The sequence below is a fragment of the Chiroxiphia lanceolata genome, chromosome 3 (assembly GCF_009829145.1).
Source record: "Chiroxiphia lanceolata isolate bChiLan1 chromosome 3, bChiLan1.pri, whole genome shotgun sequence".
Classification (NCBI taxonomy): domain Eukaryota; kingdom Metazoa; phylum Chordata; class Aves; order Passeriformes; family Pipridae; genus Chiroxiphia; species Chiroxiphia lanceolata.
In genome coordinates, this window is record NC_045639.1 from 39292084 (window position 1) to 39317235 (window position 25152).

The 25152-nt window shown below is 35.1% G+C and overlaps 1 protein-coding gene across 8 annotated transcripts in view; it reads right to left on the bottom strand.

Moving 5' to 3' along the window:
- The window catches only part of RYR2 (ryanodine receptor 2), a 392367-nt gene that overhangs the window by 275511 nt on the left and 91704 nt on the right, over positions 1-25152 (bottom strand). For all 8 annotated transcript variants that reach the window (XR_004355863.1, XM_032681773.1, XM_032681774.1 and 5 more), the window contains exon 2: positions 17116-17235. Coding sequence is in view for 7 of the 8 variants with exons in the window: in XM_032681773.1 (XP_032537664.1) it covers positions 17116-17235 (120 nt within the window). In the remaining variant the exon portion in view is untranslated. The remainder of the gene's footprint in view (positions 1-17115; positions 17236-25152) is intronic.

The following is a 25152-nucleotide window of genomic DNA, read 5'->3' on the forward strand; positions in this document are numbered from 1 at the left end:
AGCTTGATTTTAAAAAAGTTATTACACAAATAAACTAGAAATTCTATATTAAATTTTAAAAGGAGATTCATTTCTGCTCGGAGAAGAACAATACATAAATATTACCTTTTTCTATTTTTCTGTTGTTTGTAATAGTCCAATTAACAAAATTAGACAAGTTAAAATAATGTAACAGTCATCTGTATTTTTAAAGCATATCTATTACTGAATTGCTGGATTATTTAGAAAATTGGTGAATTCTTTATTTCTTCCCATCATTTTAAACTACATTTATTGTGTACACTAGTTTTCTGTAGTAATATTTGCATAGTAAATTATGCTTTACTCTGTGGGAGGCAGATTCGCAAATTAGATAATCATACCCTTTATTAAAAAGGTGTCTTGAGTAAAGCTTTTGAAACACAATTTAAAAATATCCCTAGCTGTATTCCAACCCACAACTGAATCATGGATACTGAATGTATTCATTACACTCTATTTCAGTTTTTAGTGAATTACTATTTCCAAGCATACCACACTCCAGTGAAAGCAAGAGGCTGAGATGCAAAACTCAGTCTCACTGTCATTACTCTGATGGTCACACAGTGCTAACAAGCCACAGTAATGTATGACCTGCTCATGTAATATGTTGCATGTAATCTTGTGAATGTAAACTGAACTTCTGCCTCTCATAAATATTAATACAAGACTGAAGAATAATAAATTACATCAGCAAACAGAATTCTGTCTCTAAGAATAAGCAGCTTTACCTCGGCTTAATTTTTCTTCCTAGTTATTTGCAAGCTTCTTAGTTATTTTCCTAGGCTCAGGGGTGTGGGTTTATTTCTCTTCCAACCAGATTCCCAATGAAATGGACTTGCAAGTATTTAATTTCTAGCTGTAGAAATTCACATAGTAACGCCTAAAAAATCATCTAATTAAGTAGCCTGATTTACAAAGCATCTATCATTTGCATCATTGTCAAAAAATGAGATGTGGGTGTTCATAACTTTTTTTAACACTAGTTCATTTACTAAATGCCTAACTTTGAGAATCCAAGGAGGACAACTCAGAAAATTAATTTTAGTCCAGAATTTAAGCAAATCATCTGTAGTTCTATTTGTGGGAGCAGCCTGAAAGAAACTGAACCCACCAGATATTTTCAAGTTTAAATTTAAATTTATAGATTTCCATCGTTCTGGCCATCCTTTCTACTTAAATGAGATTCTGTCCAGTGACAGTGACAGAACAAACTCAATATTACCAAGTAAAAAGATTCATTTCTAGGACTCCATATAGAAGGAACAGTTTTCCATGTTTTCAGGTTTGTCATCAAAACAAGGGGCCCAGTACAGAAATATATGGGTCTGACGACCAGTCCCATCAGCCAAATAGGACGAACTATAATCATCAAATCCCAAAGTGGAAAAGACAGAGAACTAATTATGAGGCTTACAGTTTCAGCTCTATGGAAAGGATGGTGTCAAGTAACACTGTCCTCTCTGTAGTACTCTTCCAGTAACAGAGTCAATCTCCCATGTGTTCACCATCAGCAGACTGTGAAGGTTGCCTGGCCACTTCCTAAAAAAGTTTGCTATCAGTTGCTTATGATTATTTCAGTCTGAAATTATCACTTTCTGTATGAGGCTTTTATAGGACATTCTGTTCAAAACGGTTGTTTCCCTCAAAAGAAGTTCTCAACATTCAAAACTTTTTAGGTTACTGTATCTAAAAACTGTAATGGTCCCATGTTTTAGGAAGAGCAGTTTGACAAGAGAGTGGCTCTTTGTCACAAATATGCTTTTTGCTTTTTCTAGGAAAAACTTTGACAATCTGGTCAAGTTCTGCTTCCTGAAATATGTTGTTTTTCACACAGTGAAATGTTTCTTGTTAACAACTGAAAGCTCTAAAGAGTCCTTTTTCACAGGACAACTGTTTCAGGGGATAAAACTTAAAAATTCACAGGAATACCAGGAGGATAAAATGAGAACAGGGTCCACAAGAAAAAAAAAAAAAAAAAAAAAAAAGTAGAAGGAAAAAAGGAGACAAACAACGGGAAAAACAGCTAGTGGTGGAACTGAGGTCAGACCCAAACACATTTCAGTCGTTCATTTTCAAATCCTAGAACACAAGACAGCTCCATGTCCTCAGTGGTTCTCTTGAATCATGTGTTAGTTGCCTATGCCTCTACATGCTGATCTCCTTGTTAATCTGACCTAAAGAATCAATTGTTTTAATTTTTTAAAAAATATTCTCTCGTGGTCACACATAAAAAGTTTCCCCATCTTGTCCAGATTTCCAAGTGAGGAACTCTCTCATAAATGAAGTGTTAGATTTGATAAACACATCAGTGAAAAAATTCTTAATACACTGAGCATACTGTTGATATATGAAACACTCATCTACAGTATTTTTTGTCCGATTACAAGGAGTTACTAGTTTTTATCTCCATTAGACTTTACACAACAGTAAAGACCAAAATCCTCCCCTACTCATTTTCACGTAGTGAATGTCATGTGCTGGTCACCATGGAACAGAGCTCATGGGCAAAGAAAATTGTGTATGCCTGAAACTTAGGCTGCACAAACCTGAAGGTATAACAGCATTCAGAAGGAAACTGCTTCTTGGGGTTTTCTTCCTCTTACAATCTCATTTAAAGATCCATAAGAAACCTATTTCTATTTAGACTGATGTTACTTAAGTACAATTATAGTATTTTCCTTTATGCTGAAAACAGTGTCAAAGTTTCATCTTACAATTTTTCAGCTTTTGATCCTTGGAAATAGCTTTGATCCTGAGAGCTGTCAAAGGTCTTGAGGTCATTATTAACAGACCAGACTGTTTTAATTGCTTGAAGTTGTAATTCCTGGTACAGTGTTTTCTTTCTTTAAGGGTCTCAGAGATTCCACCTCTAAAATGGATAAGTAAAGAGGTTTTATTCTCTTATCTTCCATCTCTCCCCTCTAGTCTCCTTTCTAACTACACATAAGTCCAACATATCTACATTACTGAGAGCTGTTTCCTTTTTATCTGTTCTCTGAAAATTTAAAACTCTTAGCAACAGATAAAAGTGATATTGTATAAGGAGCCGTATTACTACTTACAGCATCACCAGATAAACTCAGTCAATCAACTCAACACCCATTGCAATATATGTTGCTGTAGCCAGAAGCTCAGATGAACATTAGCTAATAATGTGCCACCCTAATGCAGTGTAAATGTGTTAATTTTGAAGGTAATTAGGAAAACCCCGTGCTCATTAATAAAATAAAAACATCTTATAGGATCAACAGTGCTACAGAGGTTCTGGGTACACATTCAAATTAAGAAAATAAGATTTGTTTAACTTCATATTGATCCTGCAAACTCTATCTTATTATGCTAATCTTATGTGTATTATCCAAAACTTTAACTTTCTCTTTTATTCTTAGAGATTACGTTGTATTTGCAGCTGGTGCAACAAGTAATGGAAAAATCTAGGATATTATCAGTTGGGTGGGTACTGTTGCTTTAGAACCTGGAAAGAATTGGCTATCCTTTGATTCTTGCAGCATCAGAAAGATGACCTATTCTGCCCCTTTTTGAAAAGCACAGCAGACCACCAAGAGGAAAATCTTCCTAATATCTGACCAGATTTAATATAAGCTATGCACATTACAACAATCATATTTCAAAGTAGGAATCCTATAACCTTTAAGGATCAAACTAATAGGGCAAATGTGCACATATTTTGTGGCTGTAATAAGTGACATGGCCTGACCTGTATCAGTGGAAGTCTTACCTTTGCATAATAATCAATAGACCCTTATTTCCTGAGATTCTCTTATTGTTAAATTTATCCCATAGGTGAAATCTTCACAGTAGAATTATAGCTTGTAAAAATGACATACAAATAAACATAATTACTAACTTCCAGAATACTAACTCTTATAAGTAATTCATCTACTTTGAACAAGAAACAATATATCTAAGAGAAGCAAAACCTGCTTATTTATCTCATAAACTATCAATTATAAAACATAATGGACACCAAATTTTAACTTTTTAGGATTTTGTTTTAAGTTTTCAGCAATTACATTTTCCATTTTATGTTGCTGAAATCAGTGTTCAGCCTGATTCAGAAAAATCAGTACCTATCAAATACTACTGGAATGGGGGACTGGACATTTATGCTGAGTCACCTCTGATTTGTCCTTAAACAAAGGAAAGGAGATGCATCATCAGCTCTCTCCTGGGCAACAGTGTTTAAAAGTAGCAAAGCAGGCATAACTATGAAAATCCTTTGTGGCAAGATGCAACAATGCACTTAGGTACTTGCAGTACTAAATTGCATATTAACAGTCAATATTTTCTTTACACATATGTAAAGTAAATCAGTTTTTATAGCTAAAATGAATAATACATACCTCTGTTTTGAGTCACTACTCATCTATGTGCTTAATTCAATTTACAAAATTATTCAAAACAAATTAAATGCAACCACCCACAGAATTCTCAATCTATCCCACCACCTTAACAGAAGCTAAACACGCTTTATTGAAATGTACGTGTGCCAGTCCCTACTGGCTGGCAAAAAAAATATATATTATAAGCCCACTTTATGAAGATGAATATTATACCATATCACAGTTCTTTAATTCATTTTGTCCTGCTTGTTATATGTCTTTTAAAGGTTGTAAGTCCATTTTGACTCAGGTTGGATGTTATGATCCCCAAATTATTTTGCACTCCAGGATGTTTGATCTGATTTACTTGATTTAAAATTATATCAAAAAATACATTATCTTAAAAGGTACATACATTTACCTGTGTAATGTAAAGCAAATCAACTAGAATGGCATATTGAAAGTTGTTCAGTCAAAAAAATGTATTTTTAATAATAAAACTGTTGTAGTCTTAGAGAAACTCTAGCAAATATTTGGGTCAGGGACAGAAAGGTTTTAAGAGTCCTAAGAGCAAGAACTGTCTGCCAAGAAATTTTCCAAGGATTTCAGGACCTGTACTGTCAGAGTTCCACTGCTGATAAAAAGTGCAATAATACTTTCAAGCATAAATATCTGCTTAAAAAAAAACCCTCACCATATATACTCAGAAATTGCGGTTTATCTTTAAACATGTAAAATATATAAAGCCTCTGCTTGCCTGTGCATGGCTCTGCATTTGAATATCCACTGCATGATGTAAAAAATAAACACTTACTTGACTACTCACCTCTATTAACTACAAAGTCAAAAAGAATAATTAGAAGAGTAATTAGTGATTATTTTTTCAGCTTCTTAAAGATTCAAATTTTTCCTGTTTTGGTCTAAGGTGCTGAAATATTGTTACTAACCTGTTAAGAAACAACCAACTCCTGTTTTAAAGGACTCTCTGCTTATCATTTAGTAACACAATAAAAAAAAAAAGCTGCCACAAAATACTGTCTAGACAGAAATACCCACATGCATTTCCCACCTATCTCAGAAGTGAATAAAGCAAGAGGAAATAAAGCAAGAGGCTTAAAAATTCAGAGATGGTAAAGACAGTCTCAAGGACTCTGAAAACTCTCTAGATTCTTACTCTTTTCCTGTTACTCTTGAATAGATGCTCAAGGAGGGAGTATAACAATAAGTTCAGAGATATTACTCCTACATGAGAATATCACATTCATTTAGATCATTCACCAACCTGGAGTTTCTTCCTTTGCCATAGTCAAGTTCTTCCTTTCTAAAATTTCCCATTCTGACATCACATAAGATGATAACTACGCACCTTTGCAGAGACCTATTATGCACAACCACATATTATTTTCTATCCAGCTTTAATTTTATTTTACCAATATCTCAACTTCCACCTAACCAAGCAAAGATATTCCACTCCTCTACTAAGGTGCATGTCTGTGCTGGGGATTTAACATAACTTTTCAAATGTCTTTGATACTCGTTTATTTTCTAAAAAACAATCAATCAAAAAAATCCACATATTTGTAAGTTTTTATTATTAATCTTATTAATTCTTTCTAATTAATTCTCCTAAGGAATTCACATTCTCTACAGAAATAAAACAATCCTAGTAAGAATTATGCAGACAGTTAAGTGTATGCAAAAATCAAAGCTCCAATGGAAACTATAGATACGGATAACCTCCATAATAAACTAGCCAGAAACATGCACAAGGAGAAGGAATTCTTTTGCCATTTTAACAAAGACTTTTATAGTCATTAATCTGTACACATTCTTGCAACTGTATCAGCCCAAAAAGGCTTAATTAATTGTTAGTGTACTGCTGAGTAAATCAAATATCAAATATGGCACTCAAAGCTTATAAAGCTTTATTCTTACAACAGCTAATCAAACTAGGCATGCTTCTTATTTAAAAATAAAACCTCATTGCAATTGGACTTCATTTCTATGGACCTTTTGTATTGGCTAATACTTAACTTACTAAAGAGAAAAATTCTGTATTACTGGACTTTCCAATTTATTGAATAATGGCTACTCAAATGGTTTCTTGGTAAGTCTGTTCATATTTCATATTGCAATGAGAAGAATATTGGTTTGCTTTCTGGGACCTCTGTCCAATATCATGAAAGTCCTGTGCTAGTCCTGTTTCTTTTTCTCTCATGGAACTCAAAATTTTGCAGACATTTGCCATTGTCCTTCATACAGAAATAACTTGTTCCTTTTACTGATCAATACCCACCTTGGACATTTCAAGCATCCTAAACTATCTAAACTAATTCATCCTATATTATCTAAAGCCATTAGAATAATAGGTGTTGATTTTGATTCACATTTCCCACAATTATTACCTTATCACCAGCTGTAAAAAGTGTACTGTTCAATTATAACTGGTCAGTACTCAGAGAAACACCAAGAGAACCTGAAATTCATAACTCCCTGTTACCATTAAAAGACATTTAGATGTGGGATAGAAGTAAAGTTTGCAGGATTGTTAGGGAAAGACTGTATCAGTCTTTTAAAATCTGTCCAGTGATATTCGTTGTCTGTTCTTTTTTAATAGCATGTAAAAATTCAGTTCTCATGAAAAGGTAACATTTTTGTGGATGGTATCTTTGTAAACATGCCAAGACAAGAGTACAAACACCTGGAAGATGGAACAAGCTTTCTATTCCTAAACATGCTCTTTATATCCAGGAGGGAAGAAAAAGAGACCTTCTAAGGAATTAAAGCTCAGAAACATCAATTAGCATTATTCACAGGGACTCATTGTATTTACAAGAATATCACTTTGTAAAATAAAAGAAAAACAATCCCACACTCCATGAAGCAGAACATGAGCTTCAACTCCTTCCAGCTCACACAGCTTCCCAATTAGCAGGTTGCAGGCAGAGCAAAAGTAGACTGCACAGAGTCACTGCTCTACAAGAGCCTTGCACTGAGGCTCTTGCATGGAGAACCATAAAACTCCTCTTGGCTTGTAAATGGTATTTGAACAGATCAAGTCAAAAATGACAGATAAGGAGGACATCTTAAGCTGTTAATCATACTGTGGGAAACCGGAGTATTGTTCTCATCCTCCAGATATTAAAGACATGTTGGTTCGTGTTAAGAAAAACAGACTAGAGATGTCAATGTGGTTCATGTGTCAACTGCACGTCCATCACTCTTACCTACAGGTTTTCAAACAAACATCAAACTTCCAGCAATTATTCAAAGATAAACTCGCATGAAAAGCAGCCTGAACCTGACCTTCTGTATTTATGCATACTCTTTAAGAGCATAATCGCTTTTTTTACAGTCTGGTCTCTGATTTTTTAATGTAAAATCACGCAACTGTTCTTTTTTCGTGAAAGTTCTTCTTGTATTTGTATTCAGTAACCCACCAGTCAGCATTAGGAAAGTTACTAAAACAACTTGCATTTGGGTTTCAAACACAGGGACAAAAAGCATAAATCTTCAACCTCCAAACTACTTCCACTTGCCCAACTTCCCCCTTCCAATCCAGACTATTTATAAACTAACACCTTCAATTTAATGTTGCAAATACTACTGTTATGATAGTAAGTTACAGCATTCCCTTGGTTGTTACAAAAGCACAAATCTTCCGCCTTTTTCTTGGGGAAGTAACCAGGGAGAAAAGCCTAAAATATTGAAAATCACCACCTAAAAGGCCTAAGTTTCAAAAAGTCTTAAGAAATAAACAACAACAACAAGTCTCTGATACTCTTTTTTTAGTTCTGTTTCAGATGTGATTGACACTATATACCTCAAACAAACAGAGATTCACTCGTTATTAGGCCACATTTCTTTGTCCTAATTTCTGAGCCCATTGGGCTAGGATTATTCACAGGAGTCTGCTGAGCCAGATTTAGCCCAACAGTCCTCAAAAATACTAAATACAAAGTAATAATACCATGACTTAAGTGCTAAGCAGGGCTACAAGGCTAATGTGAAACTGCTATTTTAGATAAATGCTCATTTAAAGGGCTTGAAATAACATATTTTCATGTGTTCTTAGCTTTGAACACAGATTTATGAATCTGGTTTTTTCAGGTTTTCAGATGTGCAGCTACCTATCGGTCTAATTACAATTCGAACAACTGCTTTGTAACTACTCTGCATTTGCTAATGAAGTACAGTCTATCATAAACCCATCAGAGAAAATATTTGAAATGCTGAGCTCTAGGGGACTTGGCAGAATATGCCACTGCGTAACCTTGTGATGCTCGGTTTCCCAGGGTAAGGCAGCAAGCCTGAAGCTGCCGGGGTTGTGTTTGCACTGACCAGCTAGCAGCTATAACTTTCATCAGTCATGAATGTACAGCAAGTAAGAACTCCCACCTCAAAATATTATGCCTTTGCTCTATGAATCACTTTAATTATCTTTCAAGGACTTTCTTATGGTATTTTAGCGCATTTGGGGAAGGTAAATAATCTGTTTGCAGTCCTTAACACCTAGTCCCAAGATTATTAGAGTCCCAAGACTTGTATACTAAATGGGGAAAAAGACAAACCCAACCATCAAAACCCATCAACTATGCATTTGGGTAAGGGCATTGCTTTGAACAGAATGTTCAAAATGCACACAGACAAACCCATCATACAATGAGGGTAACTCTCCCTTATAACAGGAACAGTAGTAAAAAAATTAGGACTCGGAAGCTAAACCACAGCAAACTGGTAGGTTTTTAGAAGACCCTAGAAAACTCACCAAACCAATACAGAATTGTACACCACAGATCTGAGCTTCTTCAGTCACAGTGTTTGTGTCACAGCCATATCCCAGACAAGATTTTCCAGCACAATATCTGGTTCTTTTTACCTTTTAATCTTTAAATAATGAGAGGCCTAAACAGTTACTGGGATATATAAAGGAAAATGGATGTAATGGGATTTTTCACATTTTCTTCATTTATTTTAGACCAGAAGTGAAATTCCTACACCTGTTCCACTACAAAAAAAAAAAAAAAAAACAAAACCTCACACAAATAAAAAAGGGAAAAAAACAGCAGCTACTAAAACAAGCAGTTTTGTAAACATTTAGGGTTTGGTTGGTTGGGGTTTTTTAAACATACATTTAGATAATGAAGAAAGTTGCAAACTACATATTTGACTGGAGAAATTACAAGTCATGTTTTGTTTGTTAAATTACATAAATTATACAGCTTTGAGTTAAGTTTCTTGAATGGATAGCCTATGTCACTAACAGTATGAAACCCATCATTAATATTAAAAAGAAAATGAGCATTTTGAAATTTGTCTTGCATTGGTTCGTTGATAACAGACATAATGCATGGACAGATGTCATATGTACTACTATTTTATTCAGTGTCATCACTTAGAGTACTATCATCAAGCTAATGTATCTACAAAACTGTTTTGATTTTCTCTTTCAGCTTTTGTTGCTACATTTTCAGATTATGTCATGAACTCTACTAGCAGACTTAGGAATTTAGAACTTTCCTTTGGAGGCTTTTCCCAGGTGCTTTACTGATGACAGCCTTAAATATTTCTAAAATACTATAAAACATTTTGACAAAAAACTCCCAAGTATTCAATACATTAAAAGTCTTCTGATAAAACCCCATGGGTTCTAAATAACTAATACTAAGCATGCAGAGTTATCCCCAATAACAGAGAACTGGCCCATAGCAATGTCATACTTTTAAAAATATTAAATAAGTGAGTGTGATTGAAAAAGAAACTCTTTCCTATTCATGAAGGTACATTTTGAAGATAGGAAAACTTTTTCATTCTTTTTGGCAGTAATTAATGCCTTATTATGGTAAAACTCAATGTATATCTCTGGCAATACAAGATTTGATAAAAAAAATATTTCTGTAAGATCAGAAATAATCCATTCCTGTGTGAATTTAAAATTCCAAATATCTGCTTCAACAGGAGCTACTATGTGGACAATAAGAATAGTAAAGTATCATAGATTGGATATATTATAATTACACTATTTAGTCTGTGATGGCTTGCTTGATATCACACAATTGTTTCCTTTTTAAAAACTACCTGAGTTACAGGTGACAGTACAAATATACTAAATTTTATTGTTATGCCTAGTAATAATGCCCACAGTTTTCAACTCATATATCTGCTATTGCCTTACACTCATGGAGATCTGACAGTGTCTTTCATAGTGTGAATATTTCACATTCATTTTAAATTATTCACTTTCCATCCCAAGAAATAATTCTGCTGGTTTCTGGGACTAAGTACAAGGATCACAACCAGGTCTAATGAATATAGCTATACATCTACATTTAGTCTCAAAATTCATACAATATTTAAAAGAAGTAAAAATTGATTTGGAAATACATAAATAATAAAGATAATATTTACAATTATGTAAATTATATGTTGCTTAAAATTACATACAAATGTTGTAAAACACACTGTTCTTATTTACATTGCTTCTACAGAGCATTTTCATGGGAAAGAATGATTTACTGAACAAAATCCTGTCTGATCGACACCTATGAAGACTTCATCTACCTATGTCTAAATTATGTATTTAAAGTAGGGTAAGTAATGTGTAAGTATGCATATATTTGATAGCAACTCTTTATTTAAATTATTAAAATCAATGATCTTAGTAAAAGTCTGCTAAATGGAGTACTCTGAACATTAGATTACGTAAGATTAAGTGCCATCTTTGTCATTAAATGGGAATATTCATTTTGGCAACATGACACAAAAGCAATTAAAATGGGCTTGGAGGTGTAGCTACAAAGCCTTGCCCAAGCTCTGACAGACTTTTTTGACCTTTTTAGATTAATAAAATGGAAACACAAGCACAGAAATGAACCACAGCAACTATCAAAAAAAGTCCAAGCAAACAACCACCTTACTATATGGCAAATTCACAGAATGATCCAATGTAAACACAAGGAAACAACACTGATATGATTTCCCAGTGTGAATCAAATTTTAAAAAACTCAGTATTTCATTATGTCAGTAACTGCTCAAAAGCCATCTACTTTCATCCACACATTTATGGACACCATGTGCCTTTTTTATATATTTGGATTTACACAATCAAAAACTGTGCACAGCACAGGTACTGTTTCTCAGCTGTCAGAAAAGTTTCAGACTCAGTCTCTCTGGAGACAGATTATTGGCCTTGGCCACTGAGAATATGCTCAAGTGTTTGCTATAAAAGACAAAAAAACCCTCATTATGTTATACACCCCTCTCTAAAGTCCAAATTATGGAAACCTCAAGAGGGGAAAAGAAACCCAAAACACATAGGTTTTATCACTCCTTTTAAATTATGTAAAGCAATTCTTCTATACCTCAGAGCATCATGAAAATAAAGCATGTGAGTTTACCACCTGCCATAAAAACAGAAAAAGAAACCAAAACCTTGTGTAATTTAGAAAAGAGTACCTGAACTTTCAGTGTTCTGCTGTGCAGTGGTTCACAAGGGATCAACACCACATTTGTGACTAGCCCAGAGCTGAGTATTTTTCATTCTGCACCATGGACAGGAATAGTTTTCAGGAGCTCTTAAAACAACAGCTCCAGCTTGTTTGATTTTCAAAAGTCCATGCATTATTTAGGTCTACAGAAAAATTACTTCCATAGCAGACAACATGGTCTTTTAATGAATGAACTTCCTCACACTGACAATCTCTTTATATATAAAAAGGAACAATCTTAATTTTCAAATGTACAGAAGTAGATCTCACTAGTCACTGAGACAAGTTAACTAATGATAATTTTTTTTTAATAGAAGAGATGGTCTTCCACACAAGGAATAGATTTAAAAGTACAGGAAACACTGACAAAACAAAAGTCCCTATAGACAATTGTCAAAAAGGAAGTTTACAAGTGTGCTGCTTAGGGCTTTTCTGTTTTTCATGCTGCCATGCTGGCAAGGAAGTTGGGGGTGCATGGGAGGAGACACAGCCAGGACAGGTGGCCCAAACTGGCTAAAGGGATATGCGATATGACATCATGCTTAGTATATAAAGCGGGAGGAAGAAGGAGGAAGAGGAGGAACATTTGGAATGATGGCATTTGTCTTCCCAAGTAACTGTTACGTGTGATGGGGCTCTGCTTTCCTGGGAATGCCTGAACATCTGCCTGCCCATGGGAAGCAGTGAATTAATTCCTTGTTTTGCTTTGCTTGTGTGTACGGTTTTTGCTTTCCCTGTTAAAATGTCTTTATTTCAACCCAAGTTTCCTAGCTTTTATCATTCTGTTTCTCTCCCTGATCCTACTGGTGGGGGAGTGGGGGAGTGGCTGCATGGAGCTTGGTTGCTGGCTGAGTTAAACCACAACAGTGGGGTGTTTTGTTTTCTTTTCTGACAGCCATCCCTTATTTTCTTCTTACACAAGAAATTAAAATTTATGCTATAGATTTGACAAAACCTGCTGAAGAAATAATTGCAAGAGATGAGAAAAGTAAGCTTTTTAAATTTTGTCTTCAGCATGTTTTCCTTGGATTTTGTTATTCTTGCTGTTGCTACTTTTTCAATGTTAAAAATTTTTGATGGTTTACATATCTGATATTTTTATATATTTAAAACATGCAACCTATCCTGAGAACAGAATCAATTTTGAGACAGATTTGATTTGAAATTGGTAGAGATTGAAATATAATTATTTTTTACTTAAGCTACTACACCTCTATAGATGAGGTAGTCATGTATTATCTTGGACAAGATTGCTTTATATTCAGAACTGTCTTCCATTAATAAAAGTACACATAATTTAGACCTGACATCTTTTTTATTTATTATTTTGCTCTTCAAGATATGGGACTAATTTGAGTAATTTGCAGCCTTGCACTAAGTCAAGACCTTTGTTGTTCCTCAACCCACTCCACCAGTGAGTAGGCTGGGGGTGCATAAGGAGTTGTGAGGGGACACAGCCAGGACAGCTGATCCCAACTGACCCAGAGGATGTTTCATACCATATGATGACATGCTCAGTGTATGAAGCAGCAGGAATGAAGAAGGAAGCATGGGGTGTCCAGGGTGACAATATTTGTCTTCACAAATCAGAACACATGAACCAGCCTTGTTTTCTCAGGGATGGCTGAACACCTGCCAGCTCATGGAAAGATGTGAATGAACTTGTTGTTTTACTTTGCCTACACACGTGGCTTGTGCTTTACCTATTAAACCGTCTTTATCTCAACCCATGATTTTTCTCACTTTTACTCTTCTGATTCTCTTCATCATCCCAACACAGGGGGAGTGAGTAAGTGGCTGAGTGGGGCTCGGTTGACAGCTGGGGTGAAACCACAACACCAAGTTAAAATAAAGATAGCAAAGGGCAAAATAGCTTTTGTCTCATTATCAGCCAAAACTAGAGAATAGTCCCTTGTAGAACTCAAAACAAATGTTACAACAGACACATGCCTGATTTGTCCAAGGCTATTGCTATCACTCATAGAGAATCTAGTCCATCTGTGTGTCCTTCACAACTGCAATTCAATCCACTGGCTCAGGTAATTAATTTCAAATCAAGAATACATTTGCTATACAAAGACCCAGTACCCTCTGACCCAATCTGGGAGTCAGCTTTGTAGAAAAGGGCCTGAGGGCAGCAAGGTGGGCATGATTCCACAATGTGCCCTGGCAGTAAAGACGGGTGACAGCCTCCTGTGCTGTGCTAAAACTTGTGTAGCAGGGAGTTACTGTTTTTCCCCTTTACTTGGCACTTGCTAGACTATATAGAATCATAGAAAGGTTTGGGTTGCAAGGGACCTTAAAGATCATCTAGTTCCAACACCCCTGCCATGGTTGGGTTCCAACCCTCATCTTCCACTAGACAAGTTTGCTCAAAGCCCCATCCAACCTGGCCTCAAACACTTCCAGGAATGGGACATCCACAACTTCTCTAAACAACCTGTTAAAGAGTCTCACTACTCTCAGAGGAGAGACTTTCTTCCTAATAGCTAATCTAAATCTATCCTCCTTCAGTTTAAAGCCATTACCCCTCATCCTATCACTAGGATCCTATCACATTTTTATCAGCCCCTGATAAAAAAGTCCTTCTCTTTCTTTTCTGAAGGTCCTCATTAAGTACTGGAAGGCTGTTTTAAGGTCTGCCTGGAGCCTTCTCTTCTCCAGGCTGAACAATCCCAGCTCTCAGCTCAACTCCCTTCCTGTAAGAACGACCAAACCAATGCATAAAAACATTCACAAACTCAGAGTAATAACTTTGATATACTTTGAAATTTGGTTCCATTAAAATGCCATTTTGTGATAAATTTTTTCCTTAGAAAGAGTACCATATCAAATTTAGTAGCAAAAGATGTCTCTGTATTTGCTACAAAGAAATAAACCTCAAGCCTAAAACCAAGTTGCAATGTACCTCCAAACACTATTTAATTCCTTATTTAAAATCCAAACACATTACAATATATACAGAAGAAAAATCCATTTGCAGAATAAAGAAAAATAAAGAAAAGAAGAGGATATTTTTGCTCAGTAAAATGATTTGACAAGCAAGTCAAAAGAAGTGAATAAAATGGAATTTGGACACAGTTTTTAAATGTGAACACATGAAATGATAATGCTTATTAAAGTGCTTGCTGATTTATTCATCTTTTGTTAGTATGATGTTTTCAAAATCTCCTGTTTTCCTCTGACGCTGAGGGAATCTATATGACCCTCCAAAGAAACACTTGTGTTTTAAACTTGAACAGAAGAAAATAAAATTCATTAAGCAATTTTCATTATGGGCCTTCCAGTGTTATTGCTGTAATGGGATAAGTATTAACAGTCAGCAGTTGCCAAATTATTCTATCAATACGTATCTTCGATTTGACCATTATTTTAGTAGTGTGAATTATTTAGTGATCCTAGGGCAGGAAAGTGCATGCAAAGAAGTTGTGATAATAGAACATCAGCTACATCATGAGGACCCACATCTTGAAAGATACTGGAGAGAAGCAGGGGATAGTAACAAGAATGCAAGTCCAGGATGATAGTTGAAGTCTATTATTTGAGTTTGGTTTATTACTGGTGCTTGGTTTTACACCTCATCCTTGATACCTGGTGGGAATTCAGATGCCACACTACTGTTTGCATTAAAGTGCATCACAATCCCATTAAAACTGGAAAATAGTCTTCAAGACATGCATGGAAATTTTTTAACCAGCTCGAGAACTCTGTTGGAACCTTTTTCAAATTATCATATGCCTCTTTGAATATTTCGTATGTTCCTCCTTATATAATGCAACAGTAACCTTCTATGGACACAGACATTAGGAAGAAAAACATTTTTATTTATAGTCCACTTTGCTTTAAGGATTTGGTAATTTTATGGCTCCCTCAGTACTTATATCTACAAATGACTTCAAATGAGCACATCCGAGAAACTGTCAGTCCTTAAAAACTGAAACACAGAGGAGTTGCATGAGTTTTCTTTTGTTTGTTTTTTTTCTCCCAATCCCATGCAGAATGAGCAGAATACAGACTGCTTCACAAAACAAGGAGAAAAAGTAGTATCAACAAAACAAGCATAGAAAACTGATATGAAATCTACACCGTATTCCTTAAAGACAAGAATGTTCAGAAGTTTTACACAGCGAGAGAGAGACTGTAGATTTAATATCCAAACCTACTGAATGATAATAAATTCATTAAATAGATCTTTCTGGCCTCACAGGCAATGAGCACTACAACCACTTCTGTCCAAGCACATTTTTATTGTTAAAAAGATTCACTTAAAACAGAGTGGCAAGAATTAATTCATCAAGATCACTGCTATTATAATGAATCATTAACATCCTAGTGAAAAATTTATTATTATGAATAATACATTCAAAATGATGAGACAGAAAATGAAGCATTACTCTGTGAAGAATCAGAGAGAATTAAAGTGATGTTATGGAAGCTGGCAAGATAAAAACCATCATTTTTTGTTCTAAGTCTTTCTCAATGTTTTTCCAGATGCTTTACCCTTATTATATTTTCTCATCAAATATTTATATTTTAACTGAAGAAAAATACGTTAAGCAACATTCCTCCCTTTCTATGGATAAAATGTCCAAGTATATCCATTACTTTGGTCACAAAACCAGTTCTGCCCTCAGAAGGCCTATTTGTGTCTTCAAAACATTTGAGCATATGTGATTGTGAAACAAAATCCCTACTTTGCAATAAATAGCAAAGGGTTTTTTTCAAACTACTCTATCTACTGCATACATAGCAGAGTTAGAGGAGGCTCAGATAACAAACTGTTAAGACAACATAATTCTGAAATTGCACTATACTCTGTTAGGGAATTAGGTCTTAAAGTAATAATCATCTCCATGTAAATTCTCCAGAATAAAAACTAATCACAAATAAAATGATTGTTCTCTTTCCTGTGGAGCTAAAATCAGAGTAATCAAACTCATCTTTGAAATGCAGTACACAAAAGTTGCTCTGTGGCTCACTACAACTGAGTTTGGACAAGCAAAATAACGAGTATTACTGAGATGGACTTCAGCAGCTAATTAGTTTTAAAGTGAATCCAAAACAAAAAGCACAGCATTAGAGTCCAGTCAAAGGGCCATGACAAAAGAACAGTTAAACTTTGAAAGGGGATTAAACATTTCTTATATTATTGATAAATTTTATTTGTCCATACTCCTTGATAGACTTGTGCGTATCACATCAAAGTAAGCAATGTTATAACTATCCTTGCTTCACGTATGACAATTAAAACACTCAGCAGTACCTTAGAATTTGATGTGGATTCCAAAAAGCAAAGCCTGTTGCCAAATCCTTCTGCAGCAAGACACAATTTCTGTTGCTCTTTTTGAACAGTTGCAGTGCACTGCAGAACCACTTCATCATCCTACCAAAAAAAAAAACAGACAAAAAGAGAACAAGGGTTATACTTCTGAACCAATAAGATTTGTGGAAGCATTTAGAAAATCTTTGCTAAGTGCACAAACAGTTATACCTGAACACAAGCAGAATCAAATCTCAGCATCATTCTTATTCTGAGTTGTGAATGTCAGCAAATTAATTGAAATACTTATAATAATTCCATATATACTTTCATCTGTCTTTGTAATTCAGTATGCATTATCTACCAATTTTACAGAACTAATTTCTTGTAGTAATATAGTTAAAGGAGATCTTGTCAACAAGCCTCAAAAACAGGCAGTTCTTCAAGACAACACAACCATGAGCTGGAGAATCCCTTTGAAGAAATATGGTTCAAGTTAAAGAAAGAAAATTTTGTTGCAATGAGTCTATTTGCTAGAAAGATTTTCTGGTTTAGAATTAAAAAAAAAAAAAAAAATAGCATCACCCTGTGCATTCTGCCCATTCATTTATGGGTTTCCAATAACAAATTTCATAGGACTGATTATGGGGGGTCATATTTAACACTGTAAATAAGATGTAACAAAACAATAAAACTACTGGATGAATCCTGCAACTGGAAGCAGAAGAGGATGAGACTACAAAAAATCACGCATTAAGGCAGACATGTTTACTAAAAAAAGTTGTTCTTATAGGCAGCTTGCTATACAGCAACATTCAGAAAAGTTCATCAAATTAAATAAATGCCTGGCTTTAAATTTAACTGAGTAATTTGAAGCTACCTATCAACACCCATCCTGAATTAAGCTAGTTTGGTTTAATTTACTTTACTCAAATAATTAAACTAGACTAAATTAAAGTGTATTTAATTCTGAAAAGAGTAGGAGCTTACACACGGTTTAATCAGACACTTGAAAAAATTAATTCCTGTTACCCTTTTTTAATTGTCCCCATGTAGCAAAGTTAAGTGTGGGTAAACCAATTTTCCTTGTATAGCAGCAACAGTGCCCATTCTGCAATCCACAGTCAATTGTGGAGGCAAAAAGTAATAATGGCTTCCAATCAGGCATTAAATTCAAAAAATGTAATACATGCATATGTTATATGTGAAGTTCACAATGTAAAATTGTAGTTAGTAAAATAAAATCCCAGAAAGCCAAAATCAAGGATCTAGAAGACCATGTATACAGACCTAAGAGCTTTGCTGTGTACTCGTTGTAAAAGTAGCATCATTTATTAAAACCCAGAGCATTTGGGGGAGGGGGGAGTTGGTTGTTTGTGTTTATTTTTTAAAGCACTAAATTAGTATTTCCTAATCTCAGTTAAACTTGATTCAAATAAAAGTTTCTTTTCAGGTTAAAAACAGCGATGTTAGACTGCAGCTGTATAAACACATTCTCCTTTCCTCTTTCTCTTCCTAGCCCTTCTTCCTGAAGTAACTACACCAGCAGAATGGAAACTCCAGTAACGTGGTCTCCATCATACATTGTGCTACAGTTGTTTCCAAAAAGGGTCACTAGAGAAGATTCTAACATCCTACCTCCACAGCCAGAGGCAAACAACATAGTAAGGCTGCTTTTGACTGATATGAACCAACAATTTGATTTTGTACTGCCCCATATTCTACCATTCTGTGCTAGGATTTTAGAAAACATCTGACATAGCCCATCTACAAAAATGATTCTGTGCTGACAGCAGCAAAAATATAAGTTGGTTTGGGGCAAGTCCCTGACATACTTAATTTTAGTTAATGATCTAATGCATTGCATCCTTCCCTGCAAACCAATTAAGCTGAATTACTAAGCATACATGTATAATGCAGATGCTGCCTATTGGAAGATTAAGAACAGGAATAATGCAACTGCTAAATTTCCTGGCACATAAACTTTCTCAATTCATTTTGCAAACATTTTCTCCTTCTTTTTCTGTACAGTGTACAGAGTACACAGATTATTTTGTTACATACTTAGCTCACAAATAAAGATGTTTTCTTAATAAATGCTTACTAGTTCACAAAAATCAATCACCTTCCCATGCCCTTTTCAAAAGTTAATTTCTAGGTTGGCAGGACATGTTCATTAAAACAACAAACCACATTTCTACTCTGTTTTGCTACATTTTCTGTTTTATATGGAGATGGTTACAATAAATATTGTCTTAATTCAGGTCACAGAGTCACAGTGTTCTAGTCAAGATGGTGTTGATCAAATTGGTACATAATGTTAAGAAAGACATGATGTCATTGTCAGATCAAGTGAAAGGTATATTACAGATAAGGTTACACACACACAGTTCTAAGATACTTTGCATTTCTGTGCACATGATTAGACAAGAATGTAATATAGACCCTGCCCTCAATTCAGTCGTCCAATATTTGCTGACTATGTGTTCAGAAGATTCCCACAGATATTCAATTTGATTATGTTGCAGAATTATATTAAGTCACATTATTCCATTATATTTCTTTAGAGCTGACTGGAGTGGGTAAGCATCTCAGCAGTGTCTTTATAAACCTGTTTTCAAATCAGCAAATGATACCCAGCTCAAGCAACAGGAGAGCTAAAAATGGGTAATTTTTGTATTTTAAGTCACACCACTAAAGAGACCTTCACTGAAGGTCGCTTTGCTCTTGTACGAAGAACGCTACAATGTATATCATATTAAATGTCCATTAAAGAAAAATATCCTTCAAATATTCTTAATCCTTGAATTATGGGATGTCTCAAACTGCTTCATTTTCTCCTTTTACCTTCTGAGCATTTTCACATCCATACGTTATGCAGAAGAGATTTTAGATCATGAACTCTCTTAACACACGACTGAAAATTCAGGGGTAGAGGCAACACAAGGGGGTCGACAAGAATATAAGTGCCTTTTAAACATATCTGTAAATGTTGAGTTATTTAATATCACAGTAAACTGAACACAGACAAAAATTTGGCTGTTCAAGAACCCAACTTACAAGCACAGATGTTTAATGCTAAAATGTAATCACTTGTAGGAACTGATCCACCTGGAATATGTAAACTCTTGGACAAACATGTAGAAGTTCTTGTTTGTGCATTGCTGCATCAACAATATAAAGCACATAGCCAAAAGAAGAAACTAGCCCTTTACAACACAGTTGTAGGTCTTTGTAATTCATCAAGGTAATACATGGGTTAATAAACAATAGTGTCCCTCAGCGATGTTCAATTAAACAAGCTTAGTACATATTTGATCTCATTTAAATATAAATAAAAAAGTCAGTATCTATATTATGCCTTAACCAACAACAGAGGTTGATTTAAAGTTCATATTCGAAACAACACAACAGATAAAGATTATACAAAATATAGCACAGTCTTGAAGAAGTTCCAGCACAATTTGGAAGAGAGGGTACTAGCACAGACCTAAAATCCCTGCAGACTTTTCCACTCACAGATATTTCTGCTACTCTTGTTTTGCTGCATAATCATCAATTTGATAAATATCTCCCAGTTTCCTCCATGAAAACTGGAAAATTCCACTATTTCCATCCCAATTCATTATCATAACAGCCTTCATTAGTAAGTCCAAAGATGCTCCTTTGTCTTCTATTTTTCCAGGGTTTGGTACACAAAAAAAGGGATCAAGAGAGCAAGGGAAAGTAGGTGCCAATAATCACACAAATGCTGTGCCCACGGTGGTGCCGCAGCGTATTATCAAATGTACAAGGAAATGTAAGTCACCGTAACAACAATGGAGCACAGTCTCACGTGTATTTGTTTTCATTGCAAGTAAAAGTGCCTCTAACTTGCAAGCTGGAGAAGAGAAGGTAGCCTGGAGACTCCATAGCAACCTTCCAGTACCTAAAGGGGGCCTACAGGGAAGCTGGAGAGGGACCCTTCATCTGGAACTGTAGTGACAGGACAAGGAGTAATGGGTACAAATTGAAAGAGGGAAAATTTAGGTTAGATATCAGAAAGAAATTTTTTGCTGTGAGGGTGGTTAGACACTGGAACAGGTCCCAACCCCAGCTGTTCAAAGCCAGGTTGGATAATGCCTTGAGAAACCTGGTCTAGTGGGAGGTGTCCCAGCCATGGTGTCGGGGTTGGAACTAGATGAGCTTTAAGGTCCATTCCAACCTCTTAACTTCATTTCTATGAAATGAACTTGCTGAGGTACTGTGCAGCTAAAGCTACCATAACCAGCCACATACAGTGTTTTAAAATTATGACCGAGTACCATCTTGGAGTAATCCATTAATCTTGACAAATCCTTACGTTTCAGCCAGTATACCAATTCATAAAGATGGAGTATCTCCTAGCAAAAAGATATTCTTCTTTGTATCATGTCAGATATCTGCACTGACTCAAACAGCACAAGTGATAAGCACACTACTGTATTAATTCTGATTCTTTGAAAAGTATTCTGAAAAATTCAGATAGACGTTATCTATGTCACAAAGCCTTACTTATTTTTTAAACATCCGATTCTGAGAAGCAAGGACAGTTAAAAATTACTCCTAAAACAAAAATACTGCCAGTAATAGCCGTAAACTGGTAAATTGTATCCACAGAACTGCATTCTAGAAGATCATACTGATGAGAGAAGTGCATGGGTTTGCTGTCAAGGTGCAATATTAAAACAGCAAGTTCTCAAATCTCCTTAATAGCACTTACTTTGATTTACAGTGATTATTTGACTTCTCTATGAAATCCACTCAAATCTCCTAAGACTATATGAACTATATATTACCTAGTCAAAAAAAAAAGATTAATTTCTCGTGTAAAGCTGTGGGTATGTTATGTTCCAACATGAATGTTTTGGTCATGTATATTTTTCCAAGTAAAGCAATTTCAAGTTACAACTAAAACATACATATATATGTTTTTTATATATGTATATATGTTTTTGTTGTATTGTTCATACATATATGCACACATATATTTCCTTGTAATAGACAGTGTTACTCTGTCTTATTAAACCCTGAAAACTGATACCTCCCATGTAAAGTCAGTTTAATCCTCAACCTTCTCAATGTTAATTCTGTTAAAGGACTACAACTGGCCGGCTGAATTGCCAGTGGTAGGCATCATCTACAATGCTATAGCTGCTAGCACCTCTTCAGTATGGACATATCTAGGATTTTGAGGGTGAAATATTTCCATTGTGGTATTTTTCTGAAAACCTGATAGTTGGTGGTTTGTTTGATTGTTTGGGGGGTTTAAAATATTCATTGTGTTTTATTTTATCTGGCTTTTATTCTGCACTTTGTAGTACCTTAAACTTTTAATCATTCCATATACTTCTAAAACTTCTGAATTCATTCATATCTGGTACTGGTTTAGTGGGAAATCAAAGGATAGGAAAGAATGAATAATTCTTCTTTTTTTGCATTTTTTGAGAATGCAAAATATATTTTCCTACAAATTTCTACACAAAAAGCTGATGATAAATAAAGTAGCAATGCACTACAAATAATACATTTATTTAGAAGTACTCTGTGTACTTCAGCCCAAGGTTCTTAACTCCTCATGTCATGACCTTGACATCTGCATTTTCATTTCATTTCAGGACAAAACCAGTCAACTTTTCCAAGTATTTTCATTGATTTTAAATTTTATACTTTATATTTTATTTCTTTGCAGAGAATGGAGCAAATAATACATGAGTTATTATGAATTTAAATAATTTGCCATGCTCTTCGTAGTCTGACACATTATATAATTATAATTATCTCCCTTAAAGATGTAATGCTGACTCTGTGTTTCTACTCCAACATGACAATATACCAATACTGAAACTGTATACAGAAGAGAGAATGTCACATTTGCAAAATTCAGCATTCAAAGGTTAAACTTGGAAAGTTATGCTTGTACATTCAAACTAACTTCTATTGCTGTTTTATATGACAAATACTGCAGTTAGTAGAATGTTCTCTCAATTTCCATATGGTATAAATCAGGATCACAGTACAGACTTTAATTTAATATCTCAATCTTTAATAGGTTCCTCAGACTCCGCATATGCACAGTTCTGCTTCACTGCATCCCATTTACTGTTCAACTGTGCAACTGAACTCTGCAATGGGAATAGGTGCCACACATACTTTAATCTACTTTGCAGTTTTACCAATAGAAATTCAGCCAGTACAAACTCCTTTCTGCCTAAGGAAACTGTAGAGTATTTCTTGACTTACAAACTTCACTTCAACTTCCATTTGCCTTGTTGGGATAAGCAATAGAGTACAGTGTAAAATTAAAGTCTTTAAGTCCAGTGAGTCATCGAGTACAAGACTCGCATAATTATGGGCAACCACATGCTGACAGGATAATAGAGTCTACAAATCAATCCCCCAAGATGACCCTAGTGATCTGACCAGCCAAAAAAAAAAATCAAATGTGACTTTTTTTTTATACTAGGCATCTGAATAAAACACACCAAATGGCACTTTAAATCTTGATACAAGCTCTACTACTAGTTGCCCCAGAGCTCTTTCTTTCTATGCTTTGGAAGAAGGTAAAAAGCTACAACAGAGAAATCAAGTAATAAACTAAGATCGTGTTTTTCCTTGTCCAAATCCCTGCTAACAACAAACAGAAGCCTTGATGCACGAGATTTATGAAAAATCATGTACATCACATGCAAGAACTATGATCTACAGTGATTAAATAGCTTTTCAACAATTTTATAGAAGATGGCAATAGAACAAACACTCAGAGTACAGCATTACTTAACTACTAATTCTACTTTTGTCTGATCGACAAAAGTTTAGTCTTCAACTAACTACCAAACTCTATTTTGTAATATCACCCTATTAGGGTAGTGGTTTCTGAGATCTGAACGCAGAGGAAGACTGTGACAGAGGTAAGAAAAGGATGCAAACTTCTGATTACTGCATCTGAGCTTGAACCACAACTCCACTACCTTCTTAGTAGTAGATGATCATTGCAACAGTTAATAGTAAAATAACAATAGTAATGTACTTGGTCACTGGGAATTAGTGCTCAGACTCTTTTAAGGGTGACCAATCTATAAGGAACTGCAAACATCCTTAGAACACATACATTAGGCAGGATCACAGGGTAAAAAGCAATGAAAAGATAACCATGCTGTAGAGAAGGATTTGCTGGTTACATTGAATCAAACGTTCATCAAGTGTCAACACCACCAGGGGAGATGCATGGAAGCCAAAAAGCTGTGTTAATCAGGAAAATGTACATGACCACAAGAGCAGTGATCCTTCGACTTTACAATCAACACTGGTAAGGCTTCAGCTGAAGCAAAATGGCCATTTTGAACCTTTGTTTCAAATAGGGAAAGGCTAAAGAGCAATGAGACTGATGATACCTATAGAAAAGATCCAGTAAAACTGCTGGGATGCAGTCTGCTTAGATTGTAGAGAAACTTGGCAACAATAATATTTTTGTCAGTAAAACATGGAACAGAGAACAGGTAATACCACTCCTCATTGCATTAAGAAAAGTATTAGACAGCTCGGGAAAAGTTTTCTGAAGATAGCAAAGCATTGTCTCAGATCAGTTTAGGAGCTTCATCTTTACAAGACTACAAAAATTGCTCATGAAAACCTCTGTCAGGGGGATTTATGTACAGCTGAACTTCTCTCAGGATGAAAAGAAGAGAGCTGACTTTTCTGGTCTGAACACATTAAATTGTACATGTTTCAGTTTTATCCTGTAGGAGGAGTAATTTCATAAGAATTCAACCTTATTCCAATGGAATTATCCTTTGAGAAAGAAAACTCCATGCAGAACAGATGGAATTCCAAAGGACCAGACTAGCTGCTAATTCTCAATACAGTACTATAAAGTAGGCTGCTAGTACAATAACCATGTTACCTCCTCCTCCTTCCCCAAAAATCTCTAACTTAGTCATCAAAATAATTTGCAAGACTGCAGCAATGTCATGGCAATCTGCAGTACTACAGACATGCGGAAACAAAAAAAAAACCAAACCA